Source organism: Anabrus simplex, chromosome 1, assembly GCF_040414725.1.
Source record: "Anabrus simplex isolate iqAnaSimp1 chromosome 1, ASM4041472v1, whole genome shotgun sequence".
NCBI classification, from domain to species: domain Eukaryota; kingdom Metazoa; phylum Arthropoda; class Insecta; order Orthoptera; family Tettigoniidae; genus Anabrus; species Anabrus simplex.
The window spans coordinates 257,542,143-257,565,940 of record NC_090265.1 but is presented as its reverse complement, the minus strand read 5'-3'; the positions used below and the strand labels follow the sequence as shown (position 1 = coordinate 257,565,940).

General features: G+C 38.0%; 1 protein-coding gene across 2 annotated transcripts in view; it reads right to left on the bottom strand.

Annotated features, from left to right (window-relative positions):
• Positions 1-2,499: 2,499 nt before the first annotated feature.
• Droj2 (DnaJ heat shock protein family (Hsp40) member A4-like) overlaps positions 2,500-23,798 on the bottom strand; it is a 136,185-nt gene continuing 114,886 nt past the window's right edge. For both annotated transcript variants that reach the window (XM_067159380.2, XM_067159375.2), the window contains exon 8: positions 2,500-8,450. In XM_067159380.2, the coding sequence (XP_067015481.1) occupies positions 8,300-8,450 (151 nt within the window). In that variant the 3' untranslated portion in view covers positions 2,500-8,299. The remainder of the gene's footprint in view (positions 8,451-23,798) is intronic.

Here is a 23,798-nt window from a genome sequence, read left to right as displayed (position 1 = left end):
CTGGCATTCTGTATTCACTTTCGATAATGGTAAGCTCATAGTTCAACATGCAGTGCTTTCATAGGATTTTGACAAAATTTATCGTCACGCACGTTTCCATGTGAGAACTGCTGATGATTAACTATCAAGCTTACACTCATAGTTACTGGGACGTCTCACAGCTCGCAGCACTCGAGAATCGGTCTCGAGAGCGTTGCCCATCACCCCTGTTACACGTTCCACTCCTGTGTAATGGGGGTTGCATATGTAGCAAAGCACATCATCCCCGTCTCAGGTTCGAATAATGCACGCCTCTAGTATCTACAGTTATTCTATACATCCTATCTACAGTTATTCACAAAGTATGCATTGTTATTCACCTAGGATGTCCACCCCAAATAGGTCGTGAACAGTTTAAGATACTGACATTCTGTTTCCACTTTAGTTAATGGTATTAAGGGGTTCATAGTACATGCAGTACTTTTCCAGGCATTTGACAAAATGTATTGGCTCACACGTTTTCATAAGAGAACGTTATTTCACGCAATAACTGCCAATGATATACTGTCAAGTTTACAGTCGTACTTCCTGGTACGTCGCACAGCTTGCGCTACAGGAGGATCGGTCTCGGGATTCTCGCGCTAGTCTCGAGATCTGCGACGTCAGTCTCGAGCGAGAGCGTTGCCCATCACTAGTTGAGATATCTCGATACGGTTGTCCCCGCATATACAGCATGCAGCATGCCGTGTCGTAGGCTCACAGGTAGACGGAGCTGAATGTAGTTTGTGAGGAAAATGCGAGTAGCCAACCACGAGCATTCTTCATTCCGCAAATGCGTGTCAGCACGCGAGTAGGCCGTTTATTTCTACCGAGGTCTATTGTAAAGAACACGCACTAGCATTATATGCAGCGGTAAGTACAGAAACTGGCGGCTACTGTACGTCCTACATCGTTTTCATAAATTTATCAGACTCCACATTCAATTTCCATTTGACCACTTTGATTTATCGACATAACGGTGGCGAACGAATTCCTTACAATATCCTGGAGTACCCTGCCGACAACGATTGAGGCAGCCAGGTAGGTTTACATCCTAATAACAGTTATTAACAAATTATACGGTTTATTCGGCCAAGCAGTCCACCTAAAATAACTCTTGAACAGTTCCAGATACTGGCATTGTCCTCACCTTCGCTAATGGTATTAAGGAGCTCTTAGTTTAACATGCAGTGCTTTCCTAGGCTTTTGGCAAAATTTGTCTTGACAAACTTTTCCATATGAGAACTGCTGATAACTATCAAGCTTACACTCGTAGTTACTGGGACGTCGCGTCGCACAGCTCGCAGCACACGAGAAACGGTCTCGAGAGCGTTGCCCATCACCCCTGCTGAAAGAATTGGAGCAAAGTCGGGAATTTTAGATCACACGTTCCACTCGTGTGCAATGGGGGTTGCATACGTAGTAAAGCACATCTTCCCCGTCTCGAGTTCGAATAATGCACGCCTCTAGTATCCAAGTAGATGTACATCCTATCTACAGTTATTCAACTAAGATGTCCACCTCAAATGAGCCGTGAACAATTTAAGATACTGACATTCGGTTTTCAATTTCGTTAATGGTATTAAGGGGTTCGTAGTTGAACATGGCAGTACTTTTCCAGGCTTTTGACAAAATGTGTTGGCTCACACGTTTTCATATGAGAACGTTATTTCACGCAAGAACTGCCAAAGGAATACTATCAAGTTTTATAGTCGTATTGTAGTTACTGGTACGTCGCACAGCATGCACTATAGGAGGATCGGTCTCGAGATTCTCGCGAGAGCGTTGCCCATCACTACAGCATACCATACTGCTGAAGTTTATAAAATACTGACCTAGCTGATAAGTTGCTCTCGCATACCATTGTTAAGAAGTGCATACCAAATCAACTGATGTGGTCAAAAGCCTTCGAGATTAAGGAAGGCAATGTAAAGTGGCGGTTATGTTTCTCAGTATGTCTCCATGAGCATTTGAGCTGTGAAGATAGTTGTTGCAGCTCCAGAAGTGAAGCCGCATGGGTTGGTACTAACTTTAAGTGATTTAATGCGGGTGCTGGTCGAGGATTCTCTTGGAGGATTTCTAGGGTGTGTGACAGGAGGTGGACTGGATGGTAGAACAGTCTCGTGACTCACCTTTATTTTCAAAGATTGTCCCTGTGATGCTTGTGGCCCAACCAGAGATTACTACTGTGTTAAAAAACAAAAAAAAACCTAACTGGCCGACGAATTAATCACAGTTCTGTTTATTTACCTCAATTCCCAGAAATAAGCAGGCAATTCACTGTCCTGGCACTTTTTGGTTCTTCACAATAAAGCACTGGCACCTTCCTTGGATGTGAACGTAACTGAATTATGAATGTTAACTACAGTAGGGATTTAAGATTATGAGCTGGGAATAATTTAGTCAACCCCGATAAAATTTTGCGCATAATAAGAATAACGTTCATTAATGATTTAAACAAGGATAGAATAACACTTACAATACTGGGGTAGTACTTTATTGAACAGTGCAACGGTTGAGTAACATATGGAGGACTTCAAAATCTATTTACAACATTACAGTACTTTTGAAACAATTTAAATTCAGTAGTCCAGAAAATCTACAAAATCATGAAAGTAAAGAAACCACGTTATATCACCTGACTGGAAGCAATTTTGATGTTTTGCCATTTATCCAATAGCTGCTTACACTACACAACATGGCAACTGTGGGAGAATGGAAGTACAAATCACACTGCATTTCTTTCTTTGCACAACGATACAGTAGTAAAAATATTTGAACCAGAAAATAAATATTCAAGGACAATAATGCACTAGAAATAAAATTACTGAAACTTATAGGAACAGCTTAACAAGATCCTGTGACCATTCGGGCAACAGGGAACATACTGTAACGAGATGCATGTTTAAAGATGGAATCACAGGATAATATACACCAATGTAATCTACCCTTAAACAATTTGTTGAAGGATTTTCTCACATACCAGTGCTATTTACTGTGTAGTTAACAATAACTCTGCCAATAACATCAGCTATTTGGAATGTTGAAGACATGACAAACTTGTTGGTAATCTTAGATATTCACAACCAAAAATCGCACAATGCATACCTACTAACTGTACTGGATTGTAGTCTGATCAATATCCTTACAGAGTCAATTCAGTAACCAATCATAACAGAGGTGTCAAAACCTCTTCTAAAAAGATGCATCCATGGTTATTGTGGAGTGAATGAAATGATACTAATACAGCACATTGACGTAAATGCATTTAAACATAAAATTAAAAATTCGGAGAATATATTGCAACACAAGCTTATAACCTAATGTCCGGCATCAAGTTATTTTGACAGTACAAAACCAGTTTGAACTGTTGGAATTACCTTCAGCCTGCAGCAAATAATTGTGACAATCAGGAAAGTCTTATTTTTAGAAGATATCAAAACTAAAATTCATAAACAAAATCTCCTAATATATTGTTAAGCACATGAGCACAAACAGAAACGAGCCATAGTCATTTGCTAAATACAGAGCAGAAACAATATTTCTTTGATGGTTAGGGATATCTTGAAAAGGAACAAATTCTTCACATGATATTGGGAGCTCAGTTGACCAAAGTAATTCAATTTCTATCCTGGCAAGCAAAGTTAACTTTATTCAGATATGCTGTTCTACTGTACAATTCACAGCATGGTCAAACATTTTAAAAAATTCATAGTATATTCCAACCTAAGTTCTTCATGAATATTTAATGCGATGCTCTTTGGAAAACTGCTAGTCTTCGTATTTGATTTTCAATGTTCAATTTTTTTGATTCTCACGTTTGGAAGTTTACATACGAACTGAAGTATTAAATTACAAAAACTGATAGCAATATAATTCATCTACAGCAATTGGATAAACAGGAAGGATAATTGCTTCGGCTCTTCAGTAACAAAAAATAAGGTTCAGATACTTTCCTCCTGTTCTCCACGATCAGTAGATTTACTGTGTTTAGTACATGCATGCCACATTATTAAACAGTCCCTAATCTGTCTATAGGTCACCAATACATACATACAAACCTATCAAAATAAAGAAATGAACCAACCAGATTTACAAGTCGTCAACAGCAAATGTGGCCTAACATATTTCTGTATTTCTAGCATGGAAGAGAATGCCCAGTATGTTAAAGCTTTAAAAAACTAAAGTAATTTAATAACCATAGAAGTTGGTCTTTTACCAATTTAAATGAAAAACATTACATTTAACATTAAAATCAATTAAAAGAAGTGATGTCTTGTTTGTAGGACACAAATGCCAAAATATTCATAAGACATTTGTGAAATTTTCAAAACTTAAGGAAACTATTCCTCATCCACTTAAGATAATGAAGTAAATTAACACCTTTAGGTGGTTTACAACCTTGGTTCATTAAAAAAAAAGTGGAAGTAGAAACTTCTAGATACCATAAAATGGAGTGAACAGGGAAAGGAAAAAAAATCTTTCTTCACAAGAACAAATTTTCCTTAAATAAAAAATAGATAAAGTTTCCCTTACCTCTGTACTAAGTCAGAGTTTCTATATTTTTGCAGAGTTGGCCAGCCAGTGAGACAGGATATTCTGGCACTATTTTCTTGGTTTAGAAACATGCGCACTTATGATCTTTGTTTTGTCAAGCATCACTTAGAGAAGGTTGAAAAATTGCTAAATTCTGAGACAATGTGGTAGGAATTAACTGGGCTTTTCCATTTCTGTCTCCAAATAGCTCTAATCTTTCCCAAAGAATGTGTCAAATTGTGAAACGTAGCAAAGATGACATCAATTACGATAAAACCCACCTTGCTGATCTCGATCTGTGCAAACTTATCTTGAAAAGAGACTGCAAATATCCTAAATGAGTGATGAATAAAATACATCTGAAGTTTGTAGCAACTGCTGACAGAACTTGCCACCTTTTGTCTGTAAGACTCTGCATCTGTATGATTTATGGACAAGAGGGCCATATGAAACTATTCACAGCAGCAAATCAGGCTGGATAGATTGATGATTTTTTTGTTTGGTATGAGAAAATTATACCGAACTGAAGGCGCTTGGTTGGAGACAACCTGATTTCTCATGTGTTTCCTGCTGTTGTAAAACTGTGCACAGAGAATGACATTTCTTTAGTACTTCTGCCTGAAAACTCTACACAACACAGCCTGTAGATTTGGCACTCAAGACCATTAAAAATTGCCTGGTGCCAGATGACTGAGTCACACAAACTGAAGAGAGGGAACAAACCTTTCAACAAGGATATTTCCAAGGTTGTTGAAGCAGACTATACAATACGGGAATTACAATTATCCCTGGGTTCAAGAAAGCTGGAATATATCAGTTAAACAGGAAGAGCAATTTGAGGAGACTTCCATCCTGTGAAGTCTAGGATTCTTCCTGCAATAAGGATGTAAATAAAAGACTGAAGTTTTCTCAAAGAAATGCGCTTCAATTGTGATGAAGCCACTAGTAATGTACAAAGTCAGACTAAGAGACTGAAGGTACTGCCTGGGAAAAGGGTTTCAGTAGAAGATCCAGGCTTCCCATGAGAGCAGCTCTTCATTGCCTGATAGTGTAATTAAGGGACTTTTCTGGTGTTTCAGACATGCAAATTCTGCACCCTAAATGCATCATAGGCTACATTAAAAGCTGTTTAGAAACAAATTTTATCCCATTTAACCTTATCACCTATTAGAATAGGCACATCTGGTTGAAATAGCCCATCAACTAGGGTGAAGATGACAGCCCTTAAAAAAAAAAAAGTTTTACAGCTACAGGAGGATTGTGCATTAAATATAAACAAGTGTTCTATTTGAACAGAATAATTTACCCTATTAAAATAAACCAATTCCTTCAGAAGTTACCAAGCAAAACTAAAAAACTAACTGTCCCTATTCATTTCATTTTACAGCACAAATTCTCATTACTAAAAGATACAGTAGTTTTGGCTCACAGTCAAGTTTCCATTTACATGACAATTGTTTTCAAAACTGTAAAAAGCTAACAAAAAGGTTGCTGAAATGTAAGCCACTAATCAACACTTAGCAAGTGTTGAGTGAGATAAATGTATTTGTACGAGCTTACATAACATTTAAATTTTACAAAGACCAGTGCCTTGGATTATAGAAGTATCAAGATAATGGTCAGCAATGAATTACAAAAGGACAAACTTATTAGTAAAATGTGAATGTTCTGAAAAGGTGCCACTTTATTCCACCATCCTGCATCGATGCTGAGATATTTGCAAAAATATGCCAGTAAGAATACTTCGAAGCCAAGTCAACCATGTACTTGCGAGTGCAATTTATACAACTTTAACACAAATGAGATAAAGGTAAGGATTAACCACATCTGAAGAGAAGAATATTGAGAATAGGAAGCATCACCTCATTGTACTACGGCACAACACGTAATACCGAACATTTAAATAACCCCTCTGAAAGTAAAACACAGGCCACCTAGTCAATGGATAGGCAAGTATATCTTCACGGTAAAATACTAAGACAAATGTACGCGGAACAAAACTCTACATGGGGACACAAATCTAAGATTCAAAGAGGCTGTGTTTTGATTTTTTTTTGGAATAGATTTCAAATTGAGGGACTTCAGCAGTAGTTTCTGCAAGAAGCAGTAGTTTACCATATTACCTTTCTGATCCTGACTACCTGGTATTTAAATCTTCCTGGACAATTATTTATTAAAAAGCTTCAGCACTCTAGAAATATTAACTGCCACATCACCCTCACCAAATGAAGTTTATGGCTTGCAAGATACAACTGAATCATACTCTCCCTTCCGATCCAAGACTTTGCTCTTCATAATCATTCAACGACATCTTACAAATTTTTATTTAATCCAATAGCTATACCTTTAGACATCACAAGATTGAACAGCAAATACAAAAGCATTTTAGTAGTTTTACATGCAGAGAGCAGCTAAAATGGAACTGTTTAGTGGCATGCTAGTATACAGTACAAATGTTAATGTGCACCTGAAGTTATAATGGAATATATTTTTCTACCTATATTTCATATTACCAATATCTATTTTAAGCAATTAGGCATTGGTAACTTACATCATCTCTTAATGAACTTAACACATACACAGGGAAACTAATGTGTATTTTAATGTATGCAACATTGATGTTTTATGTGTCTCTCCTGTAGAGTATTTTTTCTAGATCAATATTTTTAGTAATTTCTTATAATATACTTCACTTAGTATTCATTTAATTCACCACTGAAATACTCAAGTTGGACATCAAAGTCTTATTCTGCACAGAATTTCCAACACAATGAGATCATTTTATGACAATCTCTGCCACCAGTTTGAACTTACTGCTTACAAATACTCACTTAAAAGTGCCAGCAATAGTAAATTCTCTATTTTAATGAAATTTAATATATATTGAAAACTGACACAGGGCAATTAAAAAAAATGAAATCACCAGACACCATTACAGAATTGATTATTTACTACGATCAAAAAGCATCCATTAAAAAGGATCTTCCACATATTTTGTGAAAGGTTTGATAATTTTGACAAAACTAAGCCCCAACTATTACAGATATTGCAACAAAAGAAGCACAAGGTCTTTGCCTCTTTGCCAAACATTTAATATGGAATTGGTCCACATTGAAGGAAATCTAATAGGAGAGAAGTTAAGAGAAATTACCACAAATTGCAAAATTGAGGAACGGCAATAGCTGAGCTACAATATAATAATGGAAATAAATCTTATTTCCTTAGCACACTTCAAAGTTAAATTTTTATTTAAGTATAACAGACCTGCTACCCAGAAGACAATCCAATTTAAAAAAAAACTAAGGACTGACCTAGAATATGAAAACAGCCAATGCACTTTACTCATTTTGTACATAAGAACAGCAGTGTGGATCTTATCTAAACCAAGCACAAAAATTACACTGAAATATTTCTTTTTCAACTGTAATGCCATTTAAAACATTTAAGTATTATACGATTAGCATACAGTCAATCACATTACTGCAAAAATAATCAAGACCACAGCCCATCATGTATTTAAGTGGCAGCCTAGAATTTAAATGGCTAATAAATTAAGACCACTAGTCTCAATTATATTACAGTACACAGAAATCTTAAGATTTATCCAAAAGCCAGTAATTGTGACAACAGCTCTTCACATAAGAAGTTGTTTCCAAGAGATTCTACACATGGCTTTAGTTCCCAGCTGCCCACTTATTAAATGTCTTAATGCTCATTGCCAGCAAAAATATCTTATAAAAGGCACCTAATGTGTAGCACATTGTACTCTGCTTGGACCATGGCTTGCCTCATCCTCTTCATAGGCATTTTTGTACTCGCGGCGACGAGCTTCCTGTTCTGGATCTAAATCTATCAACAGACATTCTTCAGCATTGTCAGGAATCATTATCTCAGGTCTGTAACAAATAACATTTCATATCACCCAAAATTCACAAACTGTTTGAGTAATGTTGTATGAAAACACAATATTGAATGGTATTATAAAACATCTGATTTTAATTAAACTTTGTATGCCAATTGGGTTGACATGTGAAAATATCTCTATCTTAGATGTGTAGCAGTTTAAGTTATGAAACTTGAAAGGCTGTATATTAAATCATGGCTGTCTAGTCATGGTCTAGCCTACACTGTGTAACAATGTCACACAGGGAGTTGGTTGCTGTCCTACACAGACAGATGGGAGATAAATTCAAGACCCAGATACCTGCACATTTCAAAACAGTGATGAATGATTGACCTACAACACAGTCAATATTGCATTGCACACTGACACTTTAATATTTAAGAATTTCTATCAATAAAACAAACACTCCCAATGTCATTAAATACTACTTCATTTATAAAACAGGGTATTAGATTGCCCGATGACGTTACACATGGCTGTCTAGCCGCACCTTATGACAGTGACAATATCGGATATTTCCTTTTCTTATTATACTTGCCTAAGAATTTCTTCCTAGCCTTGGAATAACTGTTGAACAGAATATTCCTGATAGTGGATATTATATTCTAAATTATTCCAGAAATCTTTGTTTTCATTCAAAATCACCAAGCTGTCATCAGTCACAAACTGCTATTTTACCGAGTATCTGAATAATACGTTTTCGATGACTTGTTAACAAAATGTTCACACTCTTGAAACTACAACCTGTACAATTCGAAAACCATGTTTACACCTAACAAAATCAGATTGTAGAGAGTTTACCTCTATTTTAATGACAAAGCAAGCATTGTTACACCTGTGTTCAGTCTTACAGGTCTTTCAGTTCATTTCTGCATTTGTAAACAAGACATATCCACAAACTTATAAAAACCCATATTTCTATCCTTAGATGTATTTTGCAATAAAGCTCAAGTTTCTGTCTTGAAAATATTTCGTACAGATATGCTGCTAGGTGACCAGCCGGCACGTGGGACCAAACAAATCCATTTACTTAAGATCACGATCCCAGGAAAAAAAATAATAAAAAAAAGCCCAAAATTACGCATCCTAATTTTACTGGCTTATTGTAGCTGCTTAATCAACCCAGCACTGCACATCTATTTGGCATGATTATAAAATGCTCACATCACCACAGACCCCATAATAATGCAAATATCAGTACAAATATCAAGTGTGTCTTACAGTTATACGGCACAGTTCAGCTGCTAGGACAAAGTGCGGTGTTGCTTACAGTGCAACCCAGCCATGACTAGCAACAGCTATGATTAAATGCTACTTAAGGGACGAGGCAGTACTTTTAAACAAGTACTGCTTTTAAAGATCCTAATGCATACATAATTATTTTTTTCTTATAACAGTTAAAATCAGATTCACACATTTCACAATACAGTCAAGCCTCAAATTACCTAATGTGGACTGAGGTGTCAAAATTACAAAAATATGATTTGGGAGATGGAGCATAATAGACCAAGCATGCATTCAATACATTATTTTGTTAACCAATAACAATACACAAATCTGCAATCACTGGAACAGTTCTCCGACTCCCTGCTAGACGTCAGCAGTGTTTATTCACAATCCCCAACATCCCCCCCACACGGGTTGATCTCTAGCAGGATAACCAGTAGTATGGGTTGTAATATAGAATTTGGCTCACTACTGTGAACTGATCACAAAGATCTTTTTGATCAAATCATCATTCAGTGAAAAAATGAAGTGCACGTGTGCATGTGTGGGGCAGGGGCACAATTAGCCCAGTGGCTTAGCTGCTGGCTTCTCATCAGACAAGTTGAGGTTTGAATCTCAGTCAGTCCTGGGAAAAGATTTTTCATTTGAAGAATCACATGGCATCAGAAAGGGCATACAGTCATAAAACCCCAGACAAAACCAAACAAGCCTGGGGCTTCAATGACCGCAGAAATAACTCGGATAAGTTGAAGAAAGATTTTTATTCTTCAGTAACCAGAATAGAGCAATATTGATTTTGAAGAAAGAGCAGACCATCTAGTACTGTGTTTTCTTGTGTATTAGAACTACTTTGCCTTCGAGGGGGAAAAAAAAAAAGCCCTTGCATGCAAGATCCCCCAACACGGTTTGTCAGAGAATAACATTTCTGCTCTGAAGCAGGTACAAGCCGTACTGCTGCTCTGACATCACACAAATTTGTGAAATTTCGTCCGTCCAACTCGCACAATAATAAAAATAAAAAAAAAAGCATCAAAATACAATAATGCAGTACTCTGCTAGTTTAGAAACGCCTGCCTCCCGTAGTGTACCGCAGCTCCGATATGTCTCACAAATAGGGGAACAGTTTCATATGTCTGAACCGTGCATTGCAAGCATGTATGTCACACAATGGGTCTGTTTTGTAGTTCAGAATATCCACCAGTGTAACTGTTACCACAATTAGCTGCTGCTCTTGGGAGCCCGAGTTTGATTCCCGGTGCTGCCAGAGATTTAAGAATGGCAGTAAGGTTGATAGGCTGTAAAAGGATACATGCAGCTCACCTCCATTGGGGCGTGCCTGAAAAAAGCTGCACCACCTCAGGATGAGGACAAGCATTTACGTTATTTAAATACTCATGGTTATTGCTATTAATATAGCAGGACAGATCATTAACAAAGTGATCCTTTAATATCTCTCAACTCGGGCCAATCTGAGTAATTTTTGGAGAAGTATGTTTAAAACGTGATAAAACAATCCATCAGAATTCTTAGAAGTGAAGCTTCCATGGTATGTAGAATTATTTAGGTCTTCTGGGTTGAACCACATTTTCTGTACATTCCGTACAGAATGCCAACATTTCAAATACACTGCAATGTTCGTCAAGGTGACTGAAATACCCCTACTTGATCCGAGGTAATCAGTTTCCCAGGCAGCAGTAAGTTGAAAGATTGTCGTTTGTCTTTTGCTCGACTGCTGCCTCCTCCTCCTCTGATCAAGTAGGGGTATTTCAGTCGCCTCGACAAAGAATACTGCAATGTATTCTAAACATCAGGAAACTGTACGGAACGTACAGAAAACATGGTTCAACCTGGAAGAAAAATAAATTCTGATTATTTTATTCGTCAAGGTACAAACAATTGTTTTTTGTCCCACTAACTTCACAGTTTTTGGAGATGCCCAACAAATCTTGCTCTTCTTCATCCATTCCCTTTTCCAGATTCTCTCTGGGTAGGGTAGTGTACCAAAGCCCTCTACCTCACTTGATTTTCCACCATTCCTCTTCTAGTACTTTATTGCTACTGACTCCTATTTGCACTAGAGTCCACAACAGAGCTCCTCCATCTTATTCCAGGCTGTCCCCTACGCCTCTTTCCAGTCTCTGTGTATCCATGAATGTTCTCTTTGGCATTCTCATGTGTCCAAACCATTAGAGCTTTGCTATATCAATCCCTTCTTCAAGTTTACACACTCCCATGCTTCTCCTTATTTCCTCATTTCGTATTCTATCTCGTCTTTCCCTGTATGCTCCTCAAGAACCTCATTTCAGCTGCTTGTATCTTACTTTGGTTCCCCTTAGTCAACGTCCAGGCTGCTGAAGCATAGGTCAGTATAGGTTTATAACAGGACAAGTAAAAAACCTTGCATTTCATTGGCAGATCTTTGTTCCATACAATGTCTCGCACAATGGTAGAAACTTGCAGACTGCTGTATTCTTAAATCAATTTCACCATACAAATTTTGATCTTGTGACATCACACTGCCCAGATATTTAACATTTTTCACTACTTCAAGAGGTTCATTTCCTGGATTTTCTGTTACGTCTCATGACCAAAATCTTGCTTTTTGCAGTACTAATCTTCATTCCAAAATTTCTTGTCTCCTCGTTCCATAAATGTGCCTGTACTTCCTCTTCATTATCTCCCCAAACTAATATGTCATCAGCAAAGAAAATAGACTTTACTTGCTCACCCATCATCTTCTCCTTGACATTGTGTAGAATTCTATCCATGATGATAATGAAGAGTAAGAGAGACTTCCCTGTCTTAAGCCTGTCTCAACTCTGAACCATTCAGTTTGACCCACTTTGGTTCTAAAACAGCTTTTGCAATTTTGATACAATGCTATTACCATCTCATTCCGAATTGTGCCTCTGTCAATGTTTTCCATACCAAATTCCTTGCGACACTGTCCTATACCTTTTCTATATCTAGCAACCTTACTACCACGTCCTTTCCATATTCCCAATACCTTTTCCATCATCTGACACAATCTTCCCTCTAATCTGTATCTTATTCGTTTATCCAAGATTATTTCAAGGATCTTAGCTGTATTAGGTATCAGTATCACTAATTTTCACATTGCTTCCTGTCTGCTTTCTTGAAAATTGGTATGACCCCTTTCATCACTCTTTTGGAACCTTCTTTTCTCTCCATATCACTGGAGAGAGTATACAACCAGTGTAAACCAACTACTGCTCCTGCTATTATCATTTCTATGGTGACCTCGTCAATTCCAGCTGCCTTGCCTTGTTTCATTCTTTTACTGGCCAACTCAATCTCTGCCATGGACACCTCGGTTTCCTCGTCTTCCATCTGCACTAAATCTGGTTGTTTGATTTCTCCTTGTACAGAGGTATTTTGCATGTTGTAAAGCTGTTCAAAGTATTTTCCCCACCTCTGCAATAGATCTTGCTTCTGTGTCAACTTCCTTGTGTTCATTCTCAATGAAGTTAACACCTTCACCTGGGTTTTTCTTTCTTTTAATCCACTGGAATAAGATCTTTTTTGCTTCTGGTTGTATCTTCTTGCAGAGATTCAGTGAATTTTTGCTAGCCATTTCTTTTTCTCTTCTTGAACCACCTTGGAGCACTCCTTGCAGTGCCTCATTTTGTTTTACATTCTGTTGTTCTGTTTCTTAGCCATCTTTTACAAGCTTGTTTCTTCCTTTCAACTATATCTTTTCCCCTGTCATTCAACCAGGGCATTTCTTGATCATTCTTTCTTCCTGATACTCTTCCACAGGTCTTTTCTGCAGACTCCACCATGACTGTTTTAAAGTATGCCCATTCTTCTTCAACTCTTTCGATGTCTTCCTTAGGTATACTTGTTTTAATGTGTGTCTGGAACTTTTCACTTATTTCCTTCTCCTGCAATTTTCACACCCTTAGCTTTCTCTGACTAATCTCAGTCATCTTTTGTATCTTTCCCATTTTTAACTTAGCTATTGATCTCCTTCGAAAGATTCACTTGGGAGGGCTGTTACATCTACCAACATTTTCCTGTTACCTTTCTCGACCAAAATGTAAGAGTTTTGTTACCCGAACTATATCTTTATCTTCCGTTTTTCTTTTGAAACCATGTGTTACCAACGATCAGCTCTTCTACGAAAGTCTACCAAAATATCTCCAGCCTTGTTTCTCTTCCCATATCAAAATGGACCTATAATCTCATCTCCTTTCCTTTCCTGACATACTTGGGCATTCATGTCTCCTATGATCACAACTTGTTTGTCCCGTAATGGCCTTCCAGAAGGTATTCCTCTAGATCCGTATCTATATTTCCTGTTTGTGCAGCATAACCTTGAATTATATCTGTAACACCAGTTTCAAATCTCAATCTGACCTTAATCAACCTGTCATTTGTTTTCCACCAATTCTAGGTATTCCTGTAGGTCTTTTCTAATTATGAGACTTACACCATTTTTGACTTCTCTTCCTCTACTACAGTATAAGGTGTATTCTTTCTTTAGTTATCTCTCACCTTTTCCTTTCCATTTGGTCTCTGATTGCCAGCAATGCTATACCTTAGTCAACCATAAAATCTACAATTTCTTCCACTTTCCCTGTTAATGTCACTACATTGATGGTCGCTATCTTGATGTACTTGGGTGCTGGTCGCCTCGAATTGCACGTCGTTTGTGGGGAATGCCCTAGCATTTTCCAAAGCTTCAGTACACTTATCATATAGGCTTTTATTACGATGGGTTTGCCACTCCCAAAGGCATTTTAGGAGCTACTGCCAGCCAAAACCTGTATGCTGCTAACATGGAGAACCGACGCTACAGTTGATATGGGGTTTCAGTAGCATTTCCTCCACTGAGGGCCCATTTCCCTTTTATGAAGATTCCTCCGCCCTTAGCCGTTGGTCCTTATAGTGGGTCAGGCTATTTACCGCCGCCCAGCACTCTGCGTGGAGACAATGGCTGTATGGTTTACTCCATTATCATAACAGATTAACTGGCCAGACACTAACCAACACACATCAAAACAAGTATACCTAAGGCATGGGTCGAAGAAGAATGGGTATACTTTATACAACCAGAAGCAAAAACAAGGAGACAACAAATGTATGAAATTAAACATGATAAAACCTTCACACACACCTTTATATATACTTAAATATAGCAAGCAAGCTTCCCTGTTGATTTTTGTTGTTGTGGAACTTGTGGCACTATCCAGGCACTTAGAGATGGTATACCTAAACTAAATAATATGGTCTCTCTCTTAATTGCAGCTTTTAGGTCAATCCTGATATGATAAATGTAGAGAACAAGCATGAAATATACTTGAAAATAAAGGCCTGTCTTTCAATAGCTGCAGTTCTCCAAAGAACACTTCCAGTACCATAGATTACATTTGGAAGTACAACTAACATTTGTTAACAATCAGCTGGTGGGTTGGCACACTTACTAGAGCACTGCTTTATTTGGATGGGGTGGCTTCTGTTACACATATGCCGACTGGGGAAATACAGGGACTATCTCTAGAAACCATCTGTGAATAGATTCTCACTGAATGGACTCTATAATCAGGAATTAAACTATTTAAAAGTTTCAAAAAAAAAAACAGCAATCCCAAATGATCCCTATGGCAATTAAGATGACTATTTGGTATGACAACGCCAGTAGCAGGGAGGATAGTGGCACAAGACTGCTATAATTCAAAAGAAAGCAGTGATTAGGTTTACTAAACTGCTGTGACTCAAGCAGCAGCTTCTCTCTGCAGGGATGGTTCAAATCCCTGCTACTCCATGCAAAATATGTGCTGGACAATGCGGAGGTGGAACAGGCATTTCTCCGGGTACATCCGTTTTCCCCCACTCTGTCATCTTCCATTCCAGCAACACACTCCACTATAATTTAATTTGTCAATCATTGCCCCAGAGGAGCGAGACAGGCTTCGTTCATTCTTTTGTTGATCCACTCGAATTACTGGATACAGGCTGTGGATTTATGTATATTACGTTTGCTATGCTTACTACTGTTCACCTAACAGACAAATGATGGCCATGGAGTTCTTTCGTTCTTTTGTATTCATTTTACAGTTCGTTTCCCGGGTACTGTTAGAGAGCCTCTTCCATTCTCTCTTACTGAGATAAGTTTTGTTGTTAATGACATCCTCCAATGTCCTTTCCCGATCTGGTCTGGGTGGTGGTGGCGGCGATTGTTTTAAGAGGAAGTACAACTAGGCAACCATCCTCTATATACAAAGGGCACTAGGAAAGTTTTGCAATGTGAGTGAACACTTTAGACTTTTTCAAAATCATTTCCACCACACTCAATACACTTCTCCATACATCGAAACCAGTCACTGAACCAACTGCCACCTTTCTTCGGTTACATTTTTACACTCTCGATCCCATGCTGCCAGAAGCTCCAAGTCGGATGAAAAACGCCGCCCTTTCAGCTTCATCTTCACTTCTGGGAAGAGTGCGAAGTCACATGGGGCAAGATCAGGACTGTATGGAGGGTGATCAAGCAGTCAACCCTGATCTGGCAAGAAAATCCATTGTTACTGTACCATTACGTTACAGTCGAGGCGATCGTACGCACATAAAAGTAGCGGACAAAATGGCGCGCGGCAGCTTCATGCAGCACAAACATGTATGAAGTATCACCGAGGTGCAAATCAATCTGAGAAGGCGGAGAGTTATAAAAGACCATCGAAAAGGAGTTTCAAGACGGAACAATTATTGTTTTGAAAAATAAATGAAATCAATTCTTAATACCTTGAGAAAGAAGATCGCTTATAAAATTTAATCCACTTGGAACCAAGAAGAGTTTTTTCAGCGGACAGGAAGAGAACTGCGAAGTTAAAACAAATATTTACGAAGGAATCGTACATACGTAGCTAAAGACTAAGTCGTGGAGAATTGCGTATACAGTAGAAGTGTGCTATAGCGAGTACGCACATAGAGAGAACCCCGTTATAACGATAACTTTTGTCCGTCCCTTCAAAATTACTATATTAAACTGGGTATTATCATTCGGTTACAGCGAGAATCCTATCACTGACGCATCCGTTATTACGAGCGATTATGCGCGCTCGATTTTTCCGTTGCCGATATTTATGCTCCCAGTCGTTATACTGCATGCGATCGATCATCTTCGGTACCGTATCGTTTTCTCGCTATGCCCATCAGCGAGCTCCCTCGTCGACATTCAAAGGCAATGGCGGATTCGATTAGTAATACCCGTCGACTGCTCTTGCGCGAGGAAAATGAGAGAACATGTTTTCGTAATAAATGCGTAAATGTCCGATAGCCGTTTTTAACTCATTAAAGATAAACTCAGAATAAAAGATCGCTTAATTTTAATGCTAAATACCGCAATTAAGTAAGAATGAGATGGGCTTACACCTCAAGATATGGCAAAGTGCGTCATTGATTACGAGGTTCGTTTATATTTTCTCGCGTCCGTTAAATTACGGAAAGGCTATTATGTAAATTTATAGCGAGAAGGTTATAATTTCTCTACTTACGCTTGAAGTATGTTTTCATCATACATATAGTACAGATAAGTTAGGATATGTGACGCTATCTGATTAACAAAACTGAAATGTTTGCCACAAAATGCGATCGATCATCTTCGGTACAGTAAGTTTTTGCGCTATGTACATTTGCGAGCTCTCTTGTTAACATTCGAAGGCGATATTGGAGTCGATTAGTAATACCCGTCGACTGCTGTTCTTAAAAGAAAATTCGAAATGAAAGAGGATATGACGTTTTCGTAATAAATGCGTAAATAACATGGCCAATAGCAATTGTTAACTCGGAAAAAATAAAGGCTGAAGTAGACGATCTCTTATTTTTAATGGTGTACCGTATACTGAAATTAAGTAAGAAAGTGATACACCTGAAGATATGGCAGGGTACTATCACCGATTTCAGAGGACAGTTTATATTTTCTCACGTCTAGTTAAATTTCGGAAAGCTATTCCCATGCCAATTTTTAGCGAGGATGTTATCATTTTTCTCTACATGCGTTTCAAATACGTTTCCATGATACATATACAGTTAGGTTAGGTGCCACCGTTTGAAAAAGAAAACGGAAATGTTTGCCACAGAAGCCTCTGGAGTAATACCGTATTTCTTCGAATCCAAGACGACGTTTTTTCCTCAGGATATCGTGTGAAAAATCAAGGGTCGTTTTGCATTCGATGGCCTGATAGTAATGAACACCACTGGCAACTACCGCAGTAACCAAACCACGCCGTTTCTTTTCACACCCCCCCCCCCCCTTGTGCACACAAAACTCATCGACAATAAACGACCGCCTCTTTATCACAGGCCTAGGCCTACACCGCTAGCCACGGCGACCGGTCGTAGAGTGCCCATGTGTAACGTCACTGGATCTCGGAAAATAGTGGAGAGAATGACATTCTATTATCCTCTACAAAAACGTATTTCAAATCTGCAGTATGGCATCAAAACATGCGAGCCTACGAATTCTTAGAAAGGCCACGGCTATCAGTAGCAGACTTATAACGCGTCTGCTGTACGTGACGCTTAGTAAAATTAAGTTTTATAGACAGCAGGAATATTTTCGTGATGGATCGTCGTAAAGATACGTGGAACAGTATTGCCGGAAAATTTTCAACGGGTTCTCGTCGATGTTACGATGCCAATTTTAAGTTAATGGCTATTAAACACTCGAAAATATATAATTGTGCAACCGCAAGAAAATACGGCATAGGCCTAATTAAAGCCCATTTTCGGCGTTACCGTGAAGACAAAGATAGCTTAAAAATGCGTACTGCACAAAAAATGCATTCGGTGACCCGCAACAAGGACGCTTTAAAGTTTAAGATAAAATTGTGAGGTATGTGCTCAAAAATGCATGGGCGGAATTGCCATACCGCGGCGCAATAAACTCGTTCGTTGACTTTCAAAGTCCGCGATTAAGACCTATACGTCGCTAGCCGCTGAAGTTGGCCGAATCTGGCAAGCAAGACGGGCGTGTAGCGGCAGCTAGTTATATCTGACGCTGAGTGAAAGTACCGGTAGCAGTTTTATAGTAAGCAAGAATATTTTCCTGGTGGATCGTCGTATTGTAGAGACGCGTGGGATGTGTATTGCCGGCAAATTTTCAATGAGTTCCCTTCGATATTATGATGCCAATTTTAAGTTAATGGTTATTAAACCCGCCAAAATAAAGAAAGCATAATTGTACAGCCGCAAAAAATACGGCATAACTAAAGCCAATGTTCGGCGTCTACAGTCTAAAAATGCGTACTGTATAAGAAAATACATTAATATGATTTTAAAAAACACTTTTTAAGCCTGATTAATTTTTTTGAAGGAAAAAGTGGGAGTCGTCTTGGATTCGGAGAACTACGGTAATATATATTTTTCAGAATGAAATTAAACACACAATTTCACGTAGTATCGGATTTCGAAAAACAAACAAGCGTGGATATCCGCGAAAACTTTTCCCGACTTTTTTTAAAAAATCGGATATAACGACAATCCGTTATAGCGAGCAAATTTTTCGCCATTATGAATTCTCACTATAACGGACTTCTACTTTATTTCAATTCAAAATATTAGAGAGAAGGAACATACGAGCCGCTGCGAGAAAAAGAGAAAGGGCGAATTCCTGTACTATAAATGACTGATTATAGTTAAGAATATATGAAATAACTAGAAGCAGCAGTCATCCTAAACAAAAAGACATTTAATAATAAGCCGCGTTTGAATAAACATATAAGCACAATTTCGAGATATATGAATAAATGTTACTGTTTTCTTTTATTTGTTAAAAGGCTTAAGATGAAGGAATCAGTTATTTATTCTGCCCATTTAATATTGTTTTCTACTTTGATGGACACCTGCAATATGAGAGCCGCCTAAACAGATGGGAAGAAGATTCTCCAGGCCACCATAATGAGGACCAATACTGCCATGCCGAGAAACCAGCCGTGACTTGTATGGAGGTGGAATCCAGCTACATAGAGACGGGATAGCATGCAAGCAGAAGCCAGCAGCTGCCGGAGACGAGATATGAGATAAGCTTCCTATATTAAAATATTAGTAGTATTTGTTGAAAACAATTTATATCAGTGGAATATTACCTATAAATGAATCATGTGTGCCAAATTATGAATGTTGGTGGTAGGTCCTAAGATTTAACCGCGAGCGAGTGCCAAGTAACAGATATACTCAAACATAAAATCGTAGGGTTATGTCAACATGTGATGTGTGTATATCGATTTTAACGTACCAATCTACACGGAAAGTTTAGTTCACTTTGAACTGGGAGATATTGAGAAGAATACATGAATTTCAGAGTATAGTCTAGTTTCTGAGGAAAACAGATCGACAGACATGGCCGTAATTACTTTATTAATATGAAGAAATAGATCATACTGGGAATACGTGTTAAGAAGAATATAACGTCGAGGGAGTATCGGAGTGTAACAAAGATGATATTTAAAGGAAGCGAAATGAGATATATATTCAGAAGGATTAATAAGAAGAGATGGATGTGAAATACGTGGTAATATGAGTACTGAGATACGTTTGTTTCGTCGTAAGGTTATAGGAAGGAAGTTGTTATGGATTCATATGATAGGTATTTGTAGAGGCATGATTTTTCCGCATTAATTTTTGAACGATTTCGCGAGAAGGATACGGATTTTCGCGAAATAGATATTTCCGCATCGCTTTAATTTCGCTTTAATGAAATCCTAAAATTAATCATTAAATGTTTCATTACTATCTCTGATCGTTGATTGTGGAGGTTTAATTGATAGCCTGTACAAATCTTAAACTCTACTTTTTCTCTCTTAGCTTTCTTTTGCATATCTAATGAGAGTTCTAGTGTTGTCTGCCGTTTCACTGTTGAAGTGCTAAATTTACGTTCTGAATGTTCCTTATTTTTAAAACAATGTTTTTGAGACAGTATCTTTTCCCTCCCACTCGATACGAACCTTACAAACTTTACACATTAAAATATTGCTTTCCGAAACTTATAAACCTTCAATCGCAAACTGTTTAGCTCTGCTGTGCACCGTAACACTTGTCGAGTGACCCATCTTCGCTAATGTCTGATCACTTAATTTTACCTGACCACGAAGCCGAAATACACCAGTCAATTGTGCTGTTTTGTAGACGACGTCATTAGGGATTCCAAGATTGCACAATGCCATGAGGAGACAGGCTGGGGTGGGATTACCAGCCACCACAAGAACAACATTTTGTTTGGCAAGAAGCCTGGAGCCAACCTCTTTTCTTTGATGCCATGTCTTAAAGAGATTTTCCAGAATATCAATGATAACATATCTCTTTCCTGCTGATGAATCTTTGTTCGCTCTTCCTTTCCTTTTCATACATAATCTTTGAATAAAATCTCAAGTTCGTTATTCACTACATATTTCGCTGTAATATCGCGCTTATCGCGATAAAATTAAAATTTGCTTTAAAATGGCCTTATCGCTTTAATTCGCGAGCATAATATCCATATTTTCTTAACCAGAAACATACGATTCGTAAAGATATCACAAAATCGCTCAAAAGTATTTTTTGTCGCGTTTATCGTTAATGCGAAAAAATCATACCTCTAGGCATTGCTAATGCATGATAAATAAAATGAATGTTAGGTCATGTTGAGATGAACACAGAGCAACAGTCCAGCTGATTTAATGTTGATTTGTGACAATGTAACAGATTATGTATATTTATTGAGTTTCAGATACTTATTGGTGTAGATGTACGGACGTTAAGAATTACTGGCCTACAGAGAGTAAATGTCTCCTAAGTAAACAGCAGATTGAGAAATTAATTACACTGAATTATTGGCACAGCGGTATATGAAATGAGATTATTCATCACTAGTGGTAGGACATATATAAACGATTGGCACAATTTCTCAGTTAATATTGATAGATTATTTTATGAAAAGCACTGACTATGTAATTTCCACTGTCGTGAATGAGTTGATATAGCAATGTCTAGTTAATATTTCTAATTATAACATTTTAGAGCGTGGTAACAGTTAATAGCCACAATAAGAAAACTTGTTGAATATCTTGCATCTCGTAAGTTACATACGAAGCCCCAAATATGAAGAATCCTCCGTATTCCAATAAAAATAAAGGAAAAGACCTTGTAAAAAAAATAACCCCATGACGAATTATCAATTTTATTAAGCAATTTGGAACATTGAATGTTGTTATTCATGTTATCGACATGGTTAAACTGAAGCTTTTCGTTATTTGAACTGCATCACAAGTTAGGAAGGCAAATGATGGATTTAATTAATTCAATGAAGCATTTATTGGCAATTAGTGTATGTATGAATACATAAGACTCCATTTCAGCTATGTTAACAGAAAGAATCAGTGTAGATAAGATGATTAATGAACAAATATCCATTTTCTTTTCTCTACAAGAATTATTTCAATTTTATTTTCTTTTACCCAAAGTTAGCATGCTAATAAATTAGTGTAAGAATTATTTCTGAGTCTGTTTTGAAATATAGGTTTAGATATGTAGCTGTAAGGTAATATAACCATTGATGTCAGGAATTATTGATATATGACAAATGAAGTCCACTGGCAGAGTTTGGGAGTTGAATGGTATTTTAGTGAACATGCCTTTACTTTTCAACGGAACATGCAATATAATATTTTAGAGGTTACTATTTTACCCTGAGAAGCTAGCAGGAATTTATACGAATGCCTACTTGGACTCTGACTTGGTATATTACATTAGCATGATGTGCTGGAGCTATGCCGTGATGCAAGAGCCAAATGTTGAGCCGTGACCTTTGACACAGCTGCTTAGTGCCTGGATGACCTGAGGCAGACAAGTCTCACTGTACCACTTCGCAGTAACAGTCCTTTGTGTTTCTAGCACAATCCAAGTCAGGACGCCCCATTTAGTGAAGAATACTGCAAACATCCTTTTCTTCACTGACCTTGACTTTCGCACAGTCACATCTTCAAGCAGCCACACCTTGTTCTGGGATTTTGTTGGGAGATCGTAATAATAAAGCCAAGTTTCGTCACCTCTAACGATTCTAATGACGTTACGCGAAGACCCATTTTCAAACTGTTTTAGCATTTTTTGACAGCATTTCACTCTATGTGCCCTTTGTTCCTCTGAAAGTGAATGGGGCACCCAAAGGGAACAAACCTTTCTAACATGGAGATGGTCGTGTAGGAATGAATAGCTGGTGCAGGGAAAGTGGAGGGACTCTTCAACCTGCCGATATGTCAACTGCCTCTATTGCTGGAACATTTTCCTCACAGCTTCAATGTTTTCCTCAGTCACTGATTCAGACGGTCGCCCAGAACGAGGATCGTCTTCAACTCCAAAATTTCCCCTCGAAACTCGTACCAACAGAAAATTGTCTTATGTGGACAGTCTTGCCCCAGCACAGGAGTCATTTCCTACAGGCAGTGGTCGACAGTTAATCCACGATCAAAATTGAAGTGGATAATTGCGCGATATTCACCTTTAGACCACACTGACATCTTAACTTGCTTTCAATCCCACTGCTTGGTAACAACTGGTGTGAAGGTCGCGCGCCTTGCTATCTCCTAGACTGGTTTTCACCTCACCATAACAGGGGTGTCCAGCCAACCATTTTTGCATACTGCAAAACTTTCCTAGTGCCCTTTGTAACACTATCAGAGAGAAAAAAATAGGGTCTGGTCTGGGATGCACTAATAAAAATGAAGGTAGGCAGAGCAGAAGTACAAGTGTAAGCCATGTATGAAAAAGTGTGCAAGTTGTATGAAGACTCAGATAGGAGAAACCAGTTCAATGTAGAAACAGGACTGACAAGTGTATTATCCCCTCTACTCTTCAGTCATGGATAAAATCCACCGGAGTGAACAAGAAAAATGGGAAGCAAGGAGACAAAGGCTTTACTCTTTGCAGATGACATAGTAATATGGGGAGAAGGTAAAATGGAAGTACAAGAACAAGTTATTGTATGGAATCTGGAGAAAGAGGGATATAGAAAGAAAGTTAGGTGTGAAGAGTATGACAAGTGATGACGAGAGGTAATAGAGAAGGAAGAGGGAATAATGAAGTAAACTGAGGACAATTAAAGTAGAAGTTGTAAAAA